The 13,354-nt window shown below is 39.8% G+C and overlaps 1 protein-coding gene across 3 annotated transcripts in view; it reads left to right on the forward strand.

Moving 5' to 3' along the window:
- The window catches only part of CD28 (CD28 molecule), a 33,954-nt gene extending 23,478 nt beyond the window's left edge, over window positions 1–10,476 (forward strand). For 2 of the 3 annotated variants that reach the window (XM_081582083.1, XM_081582085.1), the window contains exons 2-4: window positions 973–1,326; window positions 1,578–1,702; window positions 8,531–10,476. In XM_081582083.1, coding sequence (XP_081438209.1) covers window positions 973–1,326; window positions 1,578–1,702; window positions 8,531–8,659 — 608 coding nt within the window. In that variant the 3' untranslated portion in view covers window positions 8,660–10,476. Of the gene's footprint in view, window positions 1–972; window positions 1,327–1,577; window positions 1,703–2,512; window positions 2,621–8,530 lie in introns of all 3 variants that reach the window. The other variant, XM_081582084.1, reaches the window with a different exon arrangement.
- The last annotated feature ends 2,878 nt before the right edge of the window (window positions 10,477–13,354 follow it).

A 13,354-nucleotide genomic window follows, 5' to 3' on the forward strand; every position in this document is an offset into this window, starting at 1 on the left:
TTCCAACTTACTCCACTGATCCATTCAAAGGAGAATGAAAATAATATCAAAATGTAAACATTCAGTGTAATTATCTCCCAAAGAGCTCCTGTGTCTTTGTCTGCCAGGAGAAAGTCTTTGCTGGAGATCTGTTTATTTTGTTAATTAACACATCTTGATTTCAGGAAAAAAAAAAGTCCTTATATTCTTTTTTCTGTGTGTGTTCCATTATATTAATTACTTACAAATTAGAAAGTTAGCATGGTTTGTTAGAGTCAGATCTACTCTTTAAGTCCCAATTTTACTACAAAGTAGCCCTGGTTCTCAGTTTCATCTTATGATACATGCCCTCCTTCCTTATGGAATTTGAGGAAGAAAAAAATGAGATGTTATATTGAAAAGTGCTTTGAAATCTAAGAAATCACACAAAGATACTATTATTAATACTAGTTATATATGTTACCTATATTAACTTTTGAATAACCTTAACATCCCATTTCTCACCCATTTTTCACTTAGAGGAAGTTAATAAACCTAGAATTTTTATTTTGCTTAGCAGTCACAATGTATTAAAAAAATTGAGACTAAAGAGAGGAAGCAATTTACGAAGCAAGCTGTTGTTGTTTATTCACTAAGTCATGTCTGACTCTTTTTCAACCCTGTGGACTGTAGCCTGCCAGGGTGCTCTGTCTATGGGATTTCCCAGGCAAGAATAGTGGAGTGGGTTGACATTTCTTTCTCCAGGGGATCTTCCCAACCCAGGGATCAAACCTGCATCTCCCGTGTTGGTAAGTGTATTCTTTACCACTGAGCCACCTGAGAAGCCCATGAAACAAGCTAGTGACAAACAAATAGAACTTAGGATGGAGTCCAAACTATCAGTGCTTTCTTCTCCCCTTCTGTCTCTCCTCCCATCCCCATCCCTCTCTCCCTCTCTATCTTTTTTAAGTCTTTATACTCTTTTTTTAAGCAAATGATTTTCTCCCCCTCCAGAAAACAAGATTTTGGTGAAGCAGTCGCCCATGCTTGTGGTAAACGACAACGAGGTCAACCTCAGCTGCAAGTACACGTACAACCTCTTCTCAAAGGAGTTCCGGGCATCCCTTTATAAGGGAGCAGATAGCGCTGTGGAGGTCTGTGCTGTGAATGGAAATCACTCCCATCCACTTCAGTCAACAAATAAGGAATTCAACTGCACCGTGAAAGTAGGCAATGAAACAGTGACCTTCTACCTCCAGGATCTGTATGTCAACCAAACGGATATTTATTTCTGCAAACTTGAGGTTCTGTATCCTCCTCCTTACATAGACAATGAGAAGAGTAATGGGACCATTATCCACGTGAAAGGTAACGTACCACTCAGCCCATGTCTGCTCTCAAGTAACGGTTTTCAACTACAGTCTTGAAAACTAGGTCATGATCAGTGGTGGGGGTTGGCTAACTCCCAAAGAGGAAAACCAGAGAGGAGGTCTACACATGTTAAGCTAGTGATATTTTGTGTGTTTTGCTTCCTCTCACATTCTGCCCTGGGAAGAAGGAAGGAAATGTACTCAAATGCCATTCCCACATCATTTAATCTACTTTATTCTATTTTTCAGAGAAACATCTTTGTCCATCTCCCCGGTCTCCTGAGTCTTCTAAGCCATTTTGGGCCTTGGTGGTGGTAAACGGAGTCCTAGTTTTCTATAGCTTGCTAGTAACAGTGGCTCTTTCTAACTGCTGGGTAAGAGAAGCAGCATTGCTTTCATGTAACTTTTCTATTGCATAAGCAATTGGACATATTCAAGAATTTTGCCTATGTGGCTTATTTTCCATTAAACATGTGATTATTTTATTTTTCTCTGCTAGGTTTGAGTAGGTTTCCCTGCTAGATTCTCTTTTAGACTATCCAGTTTTACCTGAAATAAAAATCTGATGTGAGTTTTATGTTCCAGAAGCCATTGATTAGGTGGCCAGGCAGAGTAAGAAGCTAAACAGGCAAATCAGGGTGGGGGACAAATTAAGGTAGAAAGTTTTCTTCTTTCCATTTTGCAATGTCATTATGACATATAAAATATGTATAAAAACATAAGTGACTTGGGAATTTAAGCAACTGAAGCCAATGAACAATTTTTGTTCAGGGTCAAAAATCATGAGAAATTTGACTACTGAAATTACACATTCAAACCTAGCAAAGAAACTAGGTCTGTTTATCTGAGTCATATTTTTATCTCTTCTGAAGCAGTTAAATTTTGTGAGGCCAAGTATGGTGCTGTCATTATGAAACTATAATGGGAGTTAGACTTTTCTGAGCTCTCACTGCTGAATTGGTTTACAAACTTTTGCAATTGTTCATGCAGTTAACTTAGAGTGTTTTTCCTCTACCTTCTTCAATATTGAAGTTTTGGCCTAGGTTTGAACACATATTGATAACCATATATACTGTGAATCAGGGACCTCCTTATTTTCTTTCCTTTCTCTTACTCAGAAGCTTGCTGTTGTTATGTACACAGGGCAGCACTCATTCCATATTGTCTTTGAATTTTTTTTCTAGAAGTTAGATGCATGGATGAATCATTTCCTCAACAAGAGATATATTTTCCTCAAGGATAAAGGATATTATCCTCAAGGATAAAGACTATTTCTCTTCACCATCCATCTGGTATTAAGTACATTTAGTTTAGTGTTTATAGAATACTTATGAATTGATAACACCTAGAGAGGCCAAACTAAGGACTTAAATGAGTACGCCTGGAGTACCATACTCTTCTTGAAGGCACAGTCCATACATCTAATTTGTACATGGATCAGTGATTTCTGGGAGTCATGTCATGTTGAAGCCATCCTATTTACTATAGCCTTGGTGCTGGGCAGGGCATGAGTGGAGGGGGAGGGCAATTGGATTCACAGTCATGCCCGGGATAAATTCAGCCTGCGATCCTTTTAAACTCTTGTTGGTCTATGGCCAAAGTTTGCCTCTCCCTTGTTTCCCGCATGCTTCTCCCATTTTGGGAGACTAAGGGGCAGATGGACATTTGTCAGGCAGCCTGTTGCCTAATCTGTACCTCCAGCAAGATCTGTAAGCACCAAAGTGGCTGCTTGTTCCTGGAAATCCTTTATACCAGATATTATCTTGAGAATCTGCCTGCCTTGCCTTCTGCAAGTTGCCCAGCCCTGATGGGGGCCTTTTATGTAGTAAAATATTGCCCAAGTTCTTCCTCTGATGTTAGTTGAGCCCCTTCATCTTGGTGGATCTTGCTATCTTCATCCAAGATACCTTCCATCTTTGAACCTCTGTGGAGTTTGTCAATAATATAATTTAGAAACTCAGTTCCTGTTTTTATCTTGATCCCCTTAGAATGTCAACTTTTTAATTAAAATCCAGGTGCAGTGTCTTTTGGGGGTACATTTCCAGGACAGGTACTCCCCTGTACCATGCTGACCTAGGTCAATGTACGTTCCTAGCTTTGTGAAAAGTAGTTTTGGATACTGTTTTAACTTTCTGAGGCCAGAAGGGTATTGCTCACCATTTAAAATGTATTATCAATATGCATTGGAGTATCAGTTACTATAACCAGGTTATATATTATATAACTAATTATATATTAGTTATATATTATATAACTAATTATATATTAGTTATATATTATATAACTATAATATAATTATATATTATAATATAATATATAACAGTTATATAATATATAACTAATATACTAAGTGGCTCTAATTACCCAAAGGGACAAAAGTAGCTTCTCATTTTTAATGAGTTTAAAAAGTTGATTTTCAACTTGGAAACATCATAATGCAATACATTTTTCTTTGGCAGCACTACTAATTCCTAGGGCTTCCCTAGTGGCTCAGATGATAAAGAATCTGCCTGCAATGTGGGAGACCCGGGGTCAATCTCTGGGTCAGGAAGATTCCCTGAAAAAGGGAATAGCTACCTAGTCCAGTATTCTTGCCTAGAGAATTCCACGGACAGAGGAACCTGATGGGCTACAGTCCATGGGGTTACATAGAGTCGGACATGACTGAGTGACTAACACTAACTCCTAGTGAGGTTCATCTTGCTTTGTCTTGAGAAAACTTATTTTGGTCTTTTTCTGTCTCATGAGTTCCCTGAAAATTGGGAAGTCTCAGTGCTTGGTATACCTTATCTTCTTCTGTGGCCTCTTGTGGTTAAAGAGGTTACCCAATAAGAAATACCCTTTATTTGCATCTCAAACATACGTGTTTGTACTCTCTGACCAGAAGGGGATGAAATAAATATATATGTATATTTCACTGAATAACACAGCATTTTTACCTGGGCTCGTCTTTTCCCAATACTGTTATTGTTCAAGCAACCAGCACCTTACAGAGATAGGCAGGCAGGTCATTAGGGATCCCTAGAGTTTAGCCATTTCAGGGGTACTTTTCCAGGATCCTATTTTTGACTGGTCTGCACTGTGCCTTGGTGTAAGCTGCTATTTTCCGGAACTTCCTGAGGACCTGCGATGTACTGCCTTAAGCAATTCCAGGCTGAGTGGGTTTCTGGGAGCAGCTGCAGATGCTATGTCAGTTCTTGACCTGTTGCTGACATTTGAATAAACAAAGAGCTCCCTTCTGCCTGGCGGCCACAGACCAGCACCTGTTACCCTCACTCAGTCCTCCATTTGCTCTGTGGAGCTGGTAAGCCCATTTTCCTTCTTAGTCTAAAGGAACACTTAAAAAACAGTTTTCTCCTCTATAAATCACACTGTGGGGAATGTGGGGAGTGTGTGTACAGGTAGTATCTGTCTTTAAATCCAGTGGGTGTGCTTTTAAAAATCAATTATTAGGAATGAATTAATTTGGCTGCGACGGGTCTTAGCTGCATCATGTGGGATCTTACATTGCGGCACATGGATCTGTAGTTTGGGCTTCAGTAGTTGCTGCACCTGAGCTTGGTTGCTCAGCAGTATATGTGGGATCTTCCGTCCCTGACCAGGGATCAAACCTGTATCCCCTGAATTGCAAGGTGGATTCTTAACCACTGGGCCACCAGGGAAGTCCCTCCAGTGGGTTCTTGAAGACCATGTCTTTTAAATATATTGTCTGATGTTTACCTGTGTCTTTCTGCTGCTTCCAAGAAATGAATGGGTAAGGATGAGGTAGGAGGAAGAGAAAGGGAAAAATGGTCCTGAAATCAAAATCACACATCTGTGGCAGACAGTGAATGGTGAAGGGTTGAATGACTTAGTCACCCAGGCATGTAAACTGAGTGCTCTGCACACATATACACATATGCTACATGCTTGTGGACACTATGGGTTCTGTTTACTGTTCCCAGCCATGCATGTGTCATTTCTATCCCACTGTTGTATTTACAGTTAGGGCGAAAATGACTAAATCTGCTATCTGATAACAGCAAGAGGGTAAGCATGGGAGCAGACTGCAGCAGATTTTTCATAATTTTGGTGCAATCCAGAGAACTTCAGAATCAAGACATCTTCATTATAGAGGTCCTTCTAATTGGTTATAGTTTAATTTGAATGTCCAGAGGCAAAAACTATCCTTAGAAGTCTGGCAAGAGGAATCCTCAGAGTTAGAGTAAGTACTAACTTACTAAGTAAGTACTGTCCTGCCTCCCAGGATATCAGCAGCAGCCTTTCACATTTATTTCAGGGCATTTCCTTGCCTCACTCCTTCCCTGCTATAACCCTGTGCTCAAGAGGAAAGCCTTTTATTTATCGAAAGGATGTAGAACCAAGATATTTAAAGGGGAACTTCCCTCACACACTTGGTTTCCATAGCTATCTCTCTCTGAATGAATCCCCCAATTATGTCTGTTTAATGCTGTTCTCTTCTTACTTCCAGCTAGATAATCCACCCATCATCTCAAATCCCAAATAACCAAAACTGAATTGAGAGCCACTCTCAAATCTACTTTACCTGTCTTCTTGCCTTATACCTATGGATGGAACACTATCCTCCTGGTCACCCAGGCTCCGATCATCAGTCATCTTTGAGTATGAGCAAGAAGGAGGACCGAAACAGTCTAACAATACTCATGCTAACTTGATGATATATTTTGTATCCATTGCTTCCTTTTCATTCTTTCTTTTTCCTGATCAGACTCTTTAGATGAAGATTTCTTGTTCTTGGCACTACTGACATTTTGAGCTGGATAAGACTTTGTCATCAGGAGCTGCCTTGTACAATGTAGGATGTTGAGCAGCATCCTTGGCCTCTACCCACTAGAGGCCAGTAACACTCATTCTAGTTGTGACAACCCAGAATGTCTACAGATGTTGTCAGATGTCCCCTGGGACAGGGGATAAGGGAACTGGAGGTGTCAAGGTTGAGGCTTAGGAGGTCTAGCTTGGGCAACTATATGTAGGATAGTGTCACTCATTGGGATGAGAAACACTAGAAGAGACCAGCTTTCATGCCTTTGAACATGTTGAGTTTAAAGCACCTTTGAGGTCTAGTCCAAAGATATAAATTCAGGTGAATAGGTGACAACTGAAGCTGTGAATGTGGATGAAGTTGCCTAGGAAAGAGGATGAGTAGAGGAGAACACCTAGGACCGTGAGGAACTCTAACACTGAATGTCTAGTTAGGGAAGAATGAATTTGCAAAGGAGGCAAGGAGGCAGTGGCCAGAGAGGTAGGATGAAACCTGGATGGTACTATCTCACAGAAGGCAAACAGAAGCATTTCAGAAAGGAGAGAGTAATGGATCATCTAGAATGCAGCTGAGAGTTCAAAAGATGAGGCCTGAAAACAAGTGTTTTGCCAACCTTCAGCACTTAACTCATGGCCCTTTGACAAAGAAGATGGGAAGGGCTCAGGTAGGAGTGCATGGAAATAAGACCAGTCTATTGCTTACTTATTCAGGTGTTCATGACATTCCTGTCCAACGTATTTTTTTTTTAAATAAATTTATTTATTTTAGTTGGGGGCTAATTACTTTACCATATTGTAGTAGTTTTTGCCATACTTTGACATGAATCAGCCATGGGTTTACATGTGTTCCCCATCCTGAGCCCCCCTCCCACCTCTCTCCCCATCCCATCCCTCTGGGTCATCCCATTGCCCCAGTCCTGAGCATTTGTCTCATGCATCAAACATGGAATGGTGTTCTGTTTCACATATGATAATATACATGTTTCAATGCTATTGTTCCAGAACGTCCCACCCTCACCTTCTCCCTCAGAGTCCATAAGACTGTTCTATGCATCTGTGTCTCTTATTCTGTCTCGCATATAGGGTTATCGTTACCATGTTTCAAATTCCATATATATGCATTAGTATACTGTATTGGTGTTTTTCTTTCTGGCTTACTTCACTCTGTATAATGGGCTCCAGTTTCATCCATCTCAATAGAACCGATTCAAATGTATTTTTTTAATGGCTGAGTAATATTCCATTGTGTATATGTACCAAGCTTCCTTATCCATTCGTCTGCTGATGGACATCTAGGTTGCTTCCATTTCCTGACTATTGTAAACAGTGTTGCGATGAACATTGGGGTACACGTGTCTCTTTCAATTCTGGTTTCCTCGGTGTGTATGCCCAGCAGTGGGATTGCTGGGTCATATGGCAGTTCTGTTCCCAGTTTTTTAAGGAATCTCCACTTATTTACTTTTGCATCAGGCCTATATGCCAAGAAATAGACTTTTTATTTTTTTATTTTAGAGAACTCTGAATCCAGAAATCTGGATAGCTTTCTATTTTTAGAATTTTTATGGGTCTTTTATCCAACAAGTAAATTTTACCAGCACATTGATCCAGAAAAGATGTTCTTAACCCTCAGTCAAAACTTTGCTAAGGTTCATGGTGTATATAACATTTGTTCCAGGGTTAGTATCACCCCTATTTCCCTCAGCCCTGGTAGAGCTTCACCCAGAGTGAGCTGAATCTGAGGAATGGAGATGAATGATGCTATTGTCTTTAATGGAGTGGGTTGCCATGCCCTCCTCCAGGGGATCTTCCAAACCCGGGGACTGAACCCAGGTCTCCCACATTGCAGGTGGATTCTTTACCATCTGAGCCACCAGGGAAGCCTTAATGGAACTGTACATGCACATAAAGGAACAGGAATATAACTAGTTTCCTAAAATGTAGCACTCAATTAATTTGGACTCCACTGCTATGTATTTGTGACTATTCCAGACTCTGGAGGGCTGAAGGTCCTCTGGTTAATTATGGGGAAAAATAGCTTCTTTAAGCAAATGGTTAATGTAAGAAGATTGCCATGGGGATGCTTAACCTTTTCAAAGGAGGAAGGACCTTTAAGAATATTCACATTATCAACGGTTGATATGTTAATTAGATATGCTTTTGGAATTCAGTTCAAATGGCTGGACTGAGAGTAACAGGGATGCCTTTCTCTAAAATACTTTCTTCGATTCAAAATTTTCAAGTTAATTTGGACGAGTCCAAAGTAGTTGGGTTGGATTAACCATCCAAGTCCAAGGTGCTCAGTGAATTCATGGCTTCATTTGACTGGCCATGCTCTGAGTGGTTGTTGCCAAATCTTAGAACTCCGCCCCAGACACCTCTCTGTCTTGCCCCCTTCACAATGACACTTCTTTTTTTCACAGATGAAGAGTAAGAGAAACAGGATGCTTCAGAGCGACTACATGAACATGACCCCCCGCAGGCCAGGGCCCACCCGAAGGCACTATCAGCCCTATGCCCCAGCACGGGACTTTGCAGCCTACCGCTCCTGACATGGACGCCTATCCAGATGCAAGCCGGCTGGCCCCTCTTCACCTGCTCAACACCACTGCTCTGGATAGGAAAGGCCTGCCTTGTCTTCAGCCAGCCACCTTAGACTCCTGTTAGGCCACTGATGCCAAATTTTCTTGAATGACTAGACCGAACTATGTCATTTTGAGACTGAGATGAAGTGAAGGAATATTACTGTGGCAGACTGTGCCACAGTCCAAATTCAAACTCACCATGTATTTATTGACTGGATTGAGAGGTTAGGGTAGAAAACCAAAAGTGAGTGGATTCTATTAGCCTCGAAATCTGCTTCCAGTTCCACTCCTTTCTAACTCACCTGCGCATTGTGGTCAAGCGAAGTGTGGTATCGAAAGACTTTTTAGATGGAGAAAAAGTTAGGAAATGGGGATGAAATGGTGATTTAAGGTGGGGATAGGTTAGAAATGGGGAGGGAGTGGTGAGACGTAAACATTTTTAAAACCGTTAAAACACTGTCTCTCACTCATGAAATGAGCCACTTAGTTCCTATTTAATGCTGTTTTAGTTTGTAAAGATGTAGATACTCGTTTTGAATTCTGGTCCTATTTGGTCATTTTGGCCAAGAGATTCTCTTCAGAGTCATGGGAGGCAAACCAACTTGCTTTCCTTATTCCCTATGGTGGGAACTCAATGTAGTCTTCACAATATGATTTTGAAAGAATAAAGTAGTCCTCCCACACCAAGGAAGAATGTGTCAGGAAATAAGGTCACTTTAGGTCAAAAATTATTTGAATACCATGAAGGGCTATTTGTTCAGCAGCTCATTTCAGTCCAATCATACAGGGGCCTCTTCTGTTCCCCGTATCTTAGGTCTGCACAGTTGGTTTCTTTATTGTCTGCATGGAAATCTAAAGTGGGATGCAGAGGGTGCATCCAGAGGGAGAAGTAAAGATACTGTGAAAGAAGGATGTTAGCATCCATTAGAACAGAAACTTCTGAAGGAGGGAGAACAGAAGGGAATGACACAATTCTTGCCATGTGCTGAGGGGATGGCCAGCATTTGGTGGGAGTTTTCCAGAAACAGCAGGCAGAAGGAGCCATGATGAGAGCTCCTTTCTGGGATTTTTGGGCTTTCAGGCTCAGAGCTCCAGAAATCTGTGGTTCAGCTGCCTGTTTACCCTGGAGGTCCTTCGACATGGAAAAATATTTGATGCTTTTGAGATAGGATCAAAGTTCTCAAGACACTCTGCAAGGCCAGACCCTGGACACACTATGGATATTTTTCTGGTTCCAGTTTGGGTCAACTGGAGTATGTCTGGGGACTTTGAAGAACAGCTTTACTGTTGCCGTTATAATTTGTTCAGTGCTTTGATTCATTCAGATGTTGGAGAAGTCTAGGTTTTAGAAGCAGGTAGACCTGGTTCAAGTTCTATTGCTAGTTGGCCTCAGGAAAGTCACTGCCTTTCTAAAACTCTGATTCTCCAACTATAAAATGAAGATAATGATCACAAAAGTCTGTTTCTATACTATCATTTCCATGAGGGCGTGTCCCAAGTTTGTCTTTTTTTTTTTTCTGCTTGTCCCTGGCACATAGTACCATACCTGACGTATGTTAGCTATTATTATTATTGTTGTGTAGATAACCTATGTATAAAAATTAAGCTGGGCAATGACCTGAGAAAGAAGAGACTGTTATAACACAAATTTAAACCCACTACCCAGGGATGAGGTGCTACAAAATTTTGAGAGCCTCTAAACTCCCTCGCATTCCCTGTTTCAAAATACTTTAGCTTGTAATAAAAATGTACAGCATTCTGCCTCCCACTTTTATGTATAAAAAGAGGTCTCCTCTAACTTTTTTTGGTAACATGTGGAAGAATGGAAATCTTATAATTTCAGACAGAGATATTGAACTTTGGTTGATTTTAAAATGGGTTTCCATTCCATGAATTTAATCATTTCAAAGAAGGTCAAACTTAGTGGTACTTGGGTGATGAAGAACTGTTGAATTTATGTGACACATGTGACACATTGCCAGGGTCTTGGCATACAGAGTTCCTTAATACAAGTTACCAGATTGAATTAGAAAAGGACAGTGCTAGAGAGGTTTTAGAAAGGGCAATGACAAAAAATAAATTAAAAAATGGAAAGATTTGCTCTTTGGTAATAAATGGTTTTATTTTCTGATGGGAAAAATAGGTCTACTGAAGATGAATCATACTTTAGATTTTTCTTACTCACTCTGAACAGAACCAAAGTAGAAATGTTAACAGGGAAGTCCGTTTTCACTATTACTATGAACCAAGAAATGGTTTAAAAACAGTGGTTGGAGCAAGGCTTTTACAGTTTCAGATATAGCAGTTATGAAGAAAACCATGCCATTTGCTGCTATTTTTGTAAGAGTCTTATAATTAACAGTGTTTCTATAATTTTTGATTGTGAGCTCACTTATTTGGGGATGAGCATGCCAATTTAAAGAGACTAAGTGTACGTGATGTTCTGCGTTCAGTGATAAAATTACTGAACTACCACGTGCCTGTTTTTAAATTTGTTCTTTAACTGTGTAGAGCAAGTATGCTTTACTTTTGGTGATGAATCTGGAGAAAATCTGTTATTTAAAAAAAGTATGGGATAAACCCTTCTAATAAATCTCCAGTTTAGCCTTTAAAAAAATCCAGATTTTTAAATATTAGTTTTACTTCAAAGGGAAGTACACTTTGGGATTGTTTGCATGGCTTTAGTCACAGCTTCTCATCAGAGCAATGGTTTATGTCTCTGAGATGTCAGACTGGGCTTACCTGTGCATTCTATGTGATGTAAATGCTGATTCAGAGAGATCAAACTTCAGCCTTGATTCTGTCTGTTCCTCAGGTTAACTAACTGAGCCACTAGTTCTCATGGTTAATTTAATGGGGATGTTGGTGGTTAAATGGATATCAGATCCCTCATCTCAGCCTTCTGTACTGCTGTACAGGAACCATAGCAGGCCTGGGGATGGATTCCACAGTGCTAAATTTAACTACATGCTGGAAGTTGAGATGGTGGCAATGATGAACCTGGAACCAAGGGCATCACTGCTGTAGACTTGTTACTATGCAGGTCTTGGTATCTGCAAGGGCACTTGAGGCTCAGGAAATCTCTTTCTTATAAGCATTTGTATACTTTCTGATACACTCCTCCTCAAATATCACAGACATGTTCCAGCCTCAGGGCCTTTACACATACTGTTTCCTCTGTCTGAAACATCTTCCCCAGATATCTACCTGGCTTCCTCCTTCATTTTCTTCAGGTCCCTGCTCAAGAGTCACTTTATACCTTTGTAAAATCCCTCCAAGAAACATCTGCTTTTCTTGCTTGTTTTTTTTCCCATAGCATTTCACAATTTCTTACACATGATTTTTAAACTTATTTGTTTACTGCCTATTTCCCCAAACTAGATCTAAGAGGGATGATGCTTTGTCTGCTTTGTTTGTTGTCATATCTCCAGTGCCCAGAACAGAGCCTAGTATTTAACAAATATTGATTGACTGAATGAATGAATTTCACCAGCCTTTATGAATTAATGGCCAGTCTAAAGAAAGTAATCAAACTCTGAGAAGAAGAGAACCAGTTCTGTTTTCCACTTTCTTATTAGTAAGCTCAAAAATCCACTTTATTCATGAGACAGGAAGTAAAACATATACACAGCCAAACCTGGTGAAAGAAAAGCTGATAGCTCTAAGTTCATTTACATTTTAGAAATGTTTGTGCAGTGAGAAAAACCAATACTGTTAGAGTCATCTTAAAAAGTCATGCTAAGTTGAGATTAAGTTGATTTCTCATTGACATCTCCAAACTGCCTAACGGAGTATTGATTATGTTTTAAACATGAGTTTAGTATAAGTCATCTGAAAATGTTGGCTTTGCTGTTAAAATCCCATCCTACTATAAAATCGCTGCTCTTTCTTTTCCTTTTTTCTTGACCCACTAAATTCTATAAATGCCTTGCCTGGCTATGATTCTAAAAGAACTCAAGGATGGGAATGCTGAGGAGAGATAGTTTAAGCTTCTTCTCCTGTTATACTCTTGTCATAACTGAACAGGCTAATGGCATGCAATAGTTTAAAAGAAGAACAATAAACAAAATTGTGGCATTTGGAGCAAGTTGAAAAATTCAAATAGGTATATTAATCACCACACACAGTGCTATCCTCTTGGGGATAGGGAAAGGCCCTGGAACAAGAGACACAAGCTATTACTTCATGTAATAGCTACCATTACTTGATTGGAAATTGTGCTTTGAGTGTGGCCTGGAGTCACCTGGATGTGCTATGACTTCATCTCCAAATGGACTATTTTCTTTGTGGAAATGGAGCTCATTAAACTTAAAGATAACCAAAATCTCCTACTCCAAGAAAGACTCAACTTAGCTAGTAACTCATGAATTTGATTGGATAAACCAAATCAACCAGAAAAGGATAAGTTGGTAAAAAAAAAAAAGAAGAAAAAATCAGGCATTAAATGAATAGCCTCAATAAATATTCCTTTACTGGGCTAATAAAAATAGTGTAACCTGGTTCTGTGAAAAGGTTTCAGCCCTTTGAAACTCAAGTCCAAAATGAAATAAAATGCAAACTTTTCATGACTTCACCTAACAGACCTCCCACCTTGTTCTAACTATGTAACTAAGAGACCAGTGTGCCACAGCCCTGAATTCACTTTTTAAAATCCAATCTGAT

This window comes from Giraffa tippelskirchi, chromosome 3 (assembly GCF_054371585.1).
Source record: "Giraffa tippelskirchi isolate mGirTip1 chromosome 3, T2T-mGirTip1v1.2.pri, whole genome shotgun sequence".
NCBI classification, from domain to species: domain Eukaryota; kingdom Metazoa; phylum Chordata; class Mammalia; order Artiodactyla; family Giraffidae; genus Giraffa; species Giraffa tippelskirchi.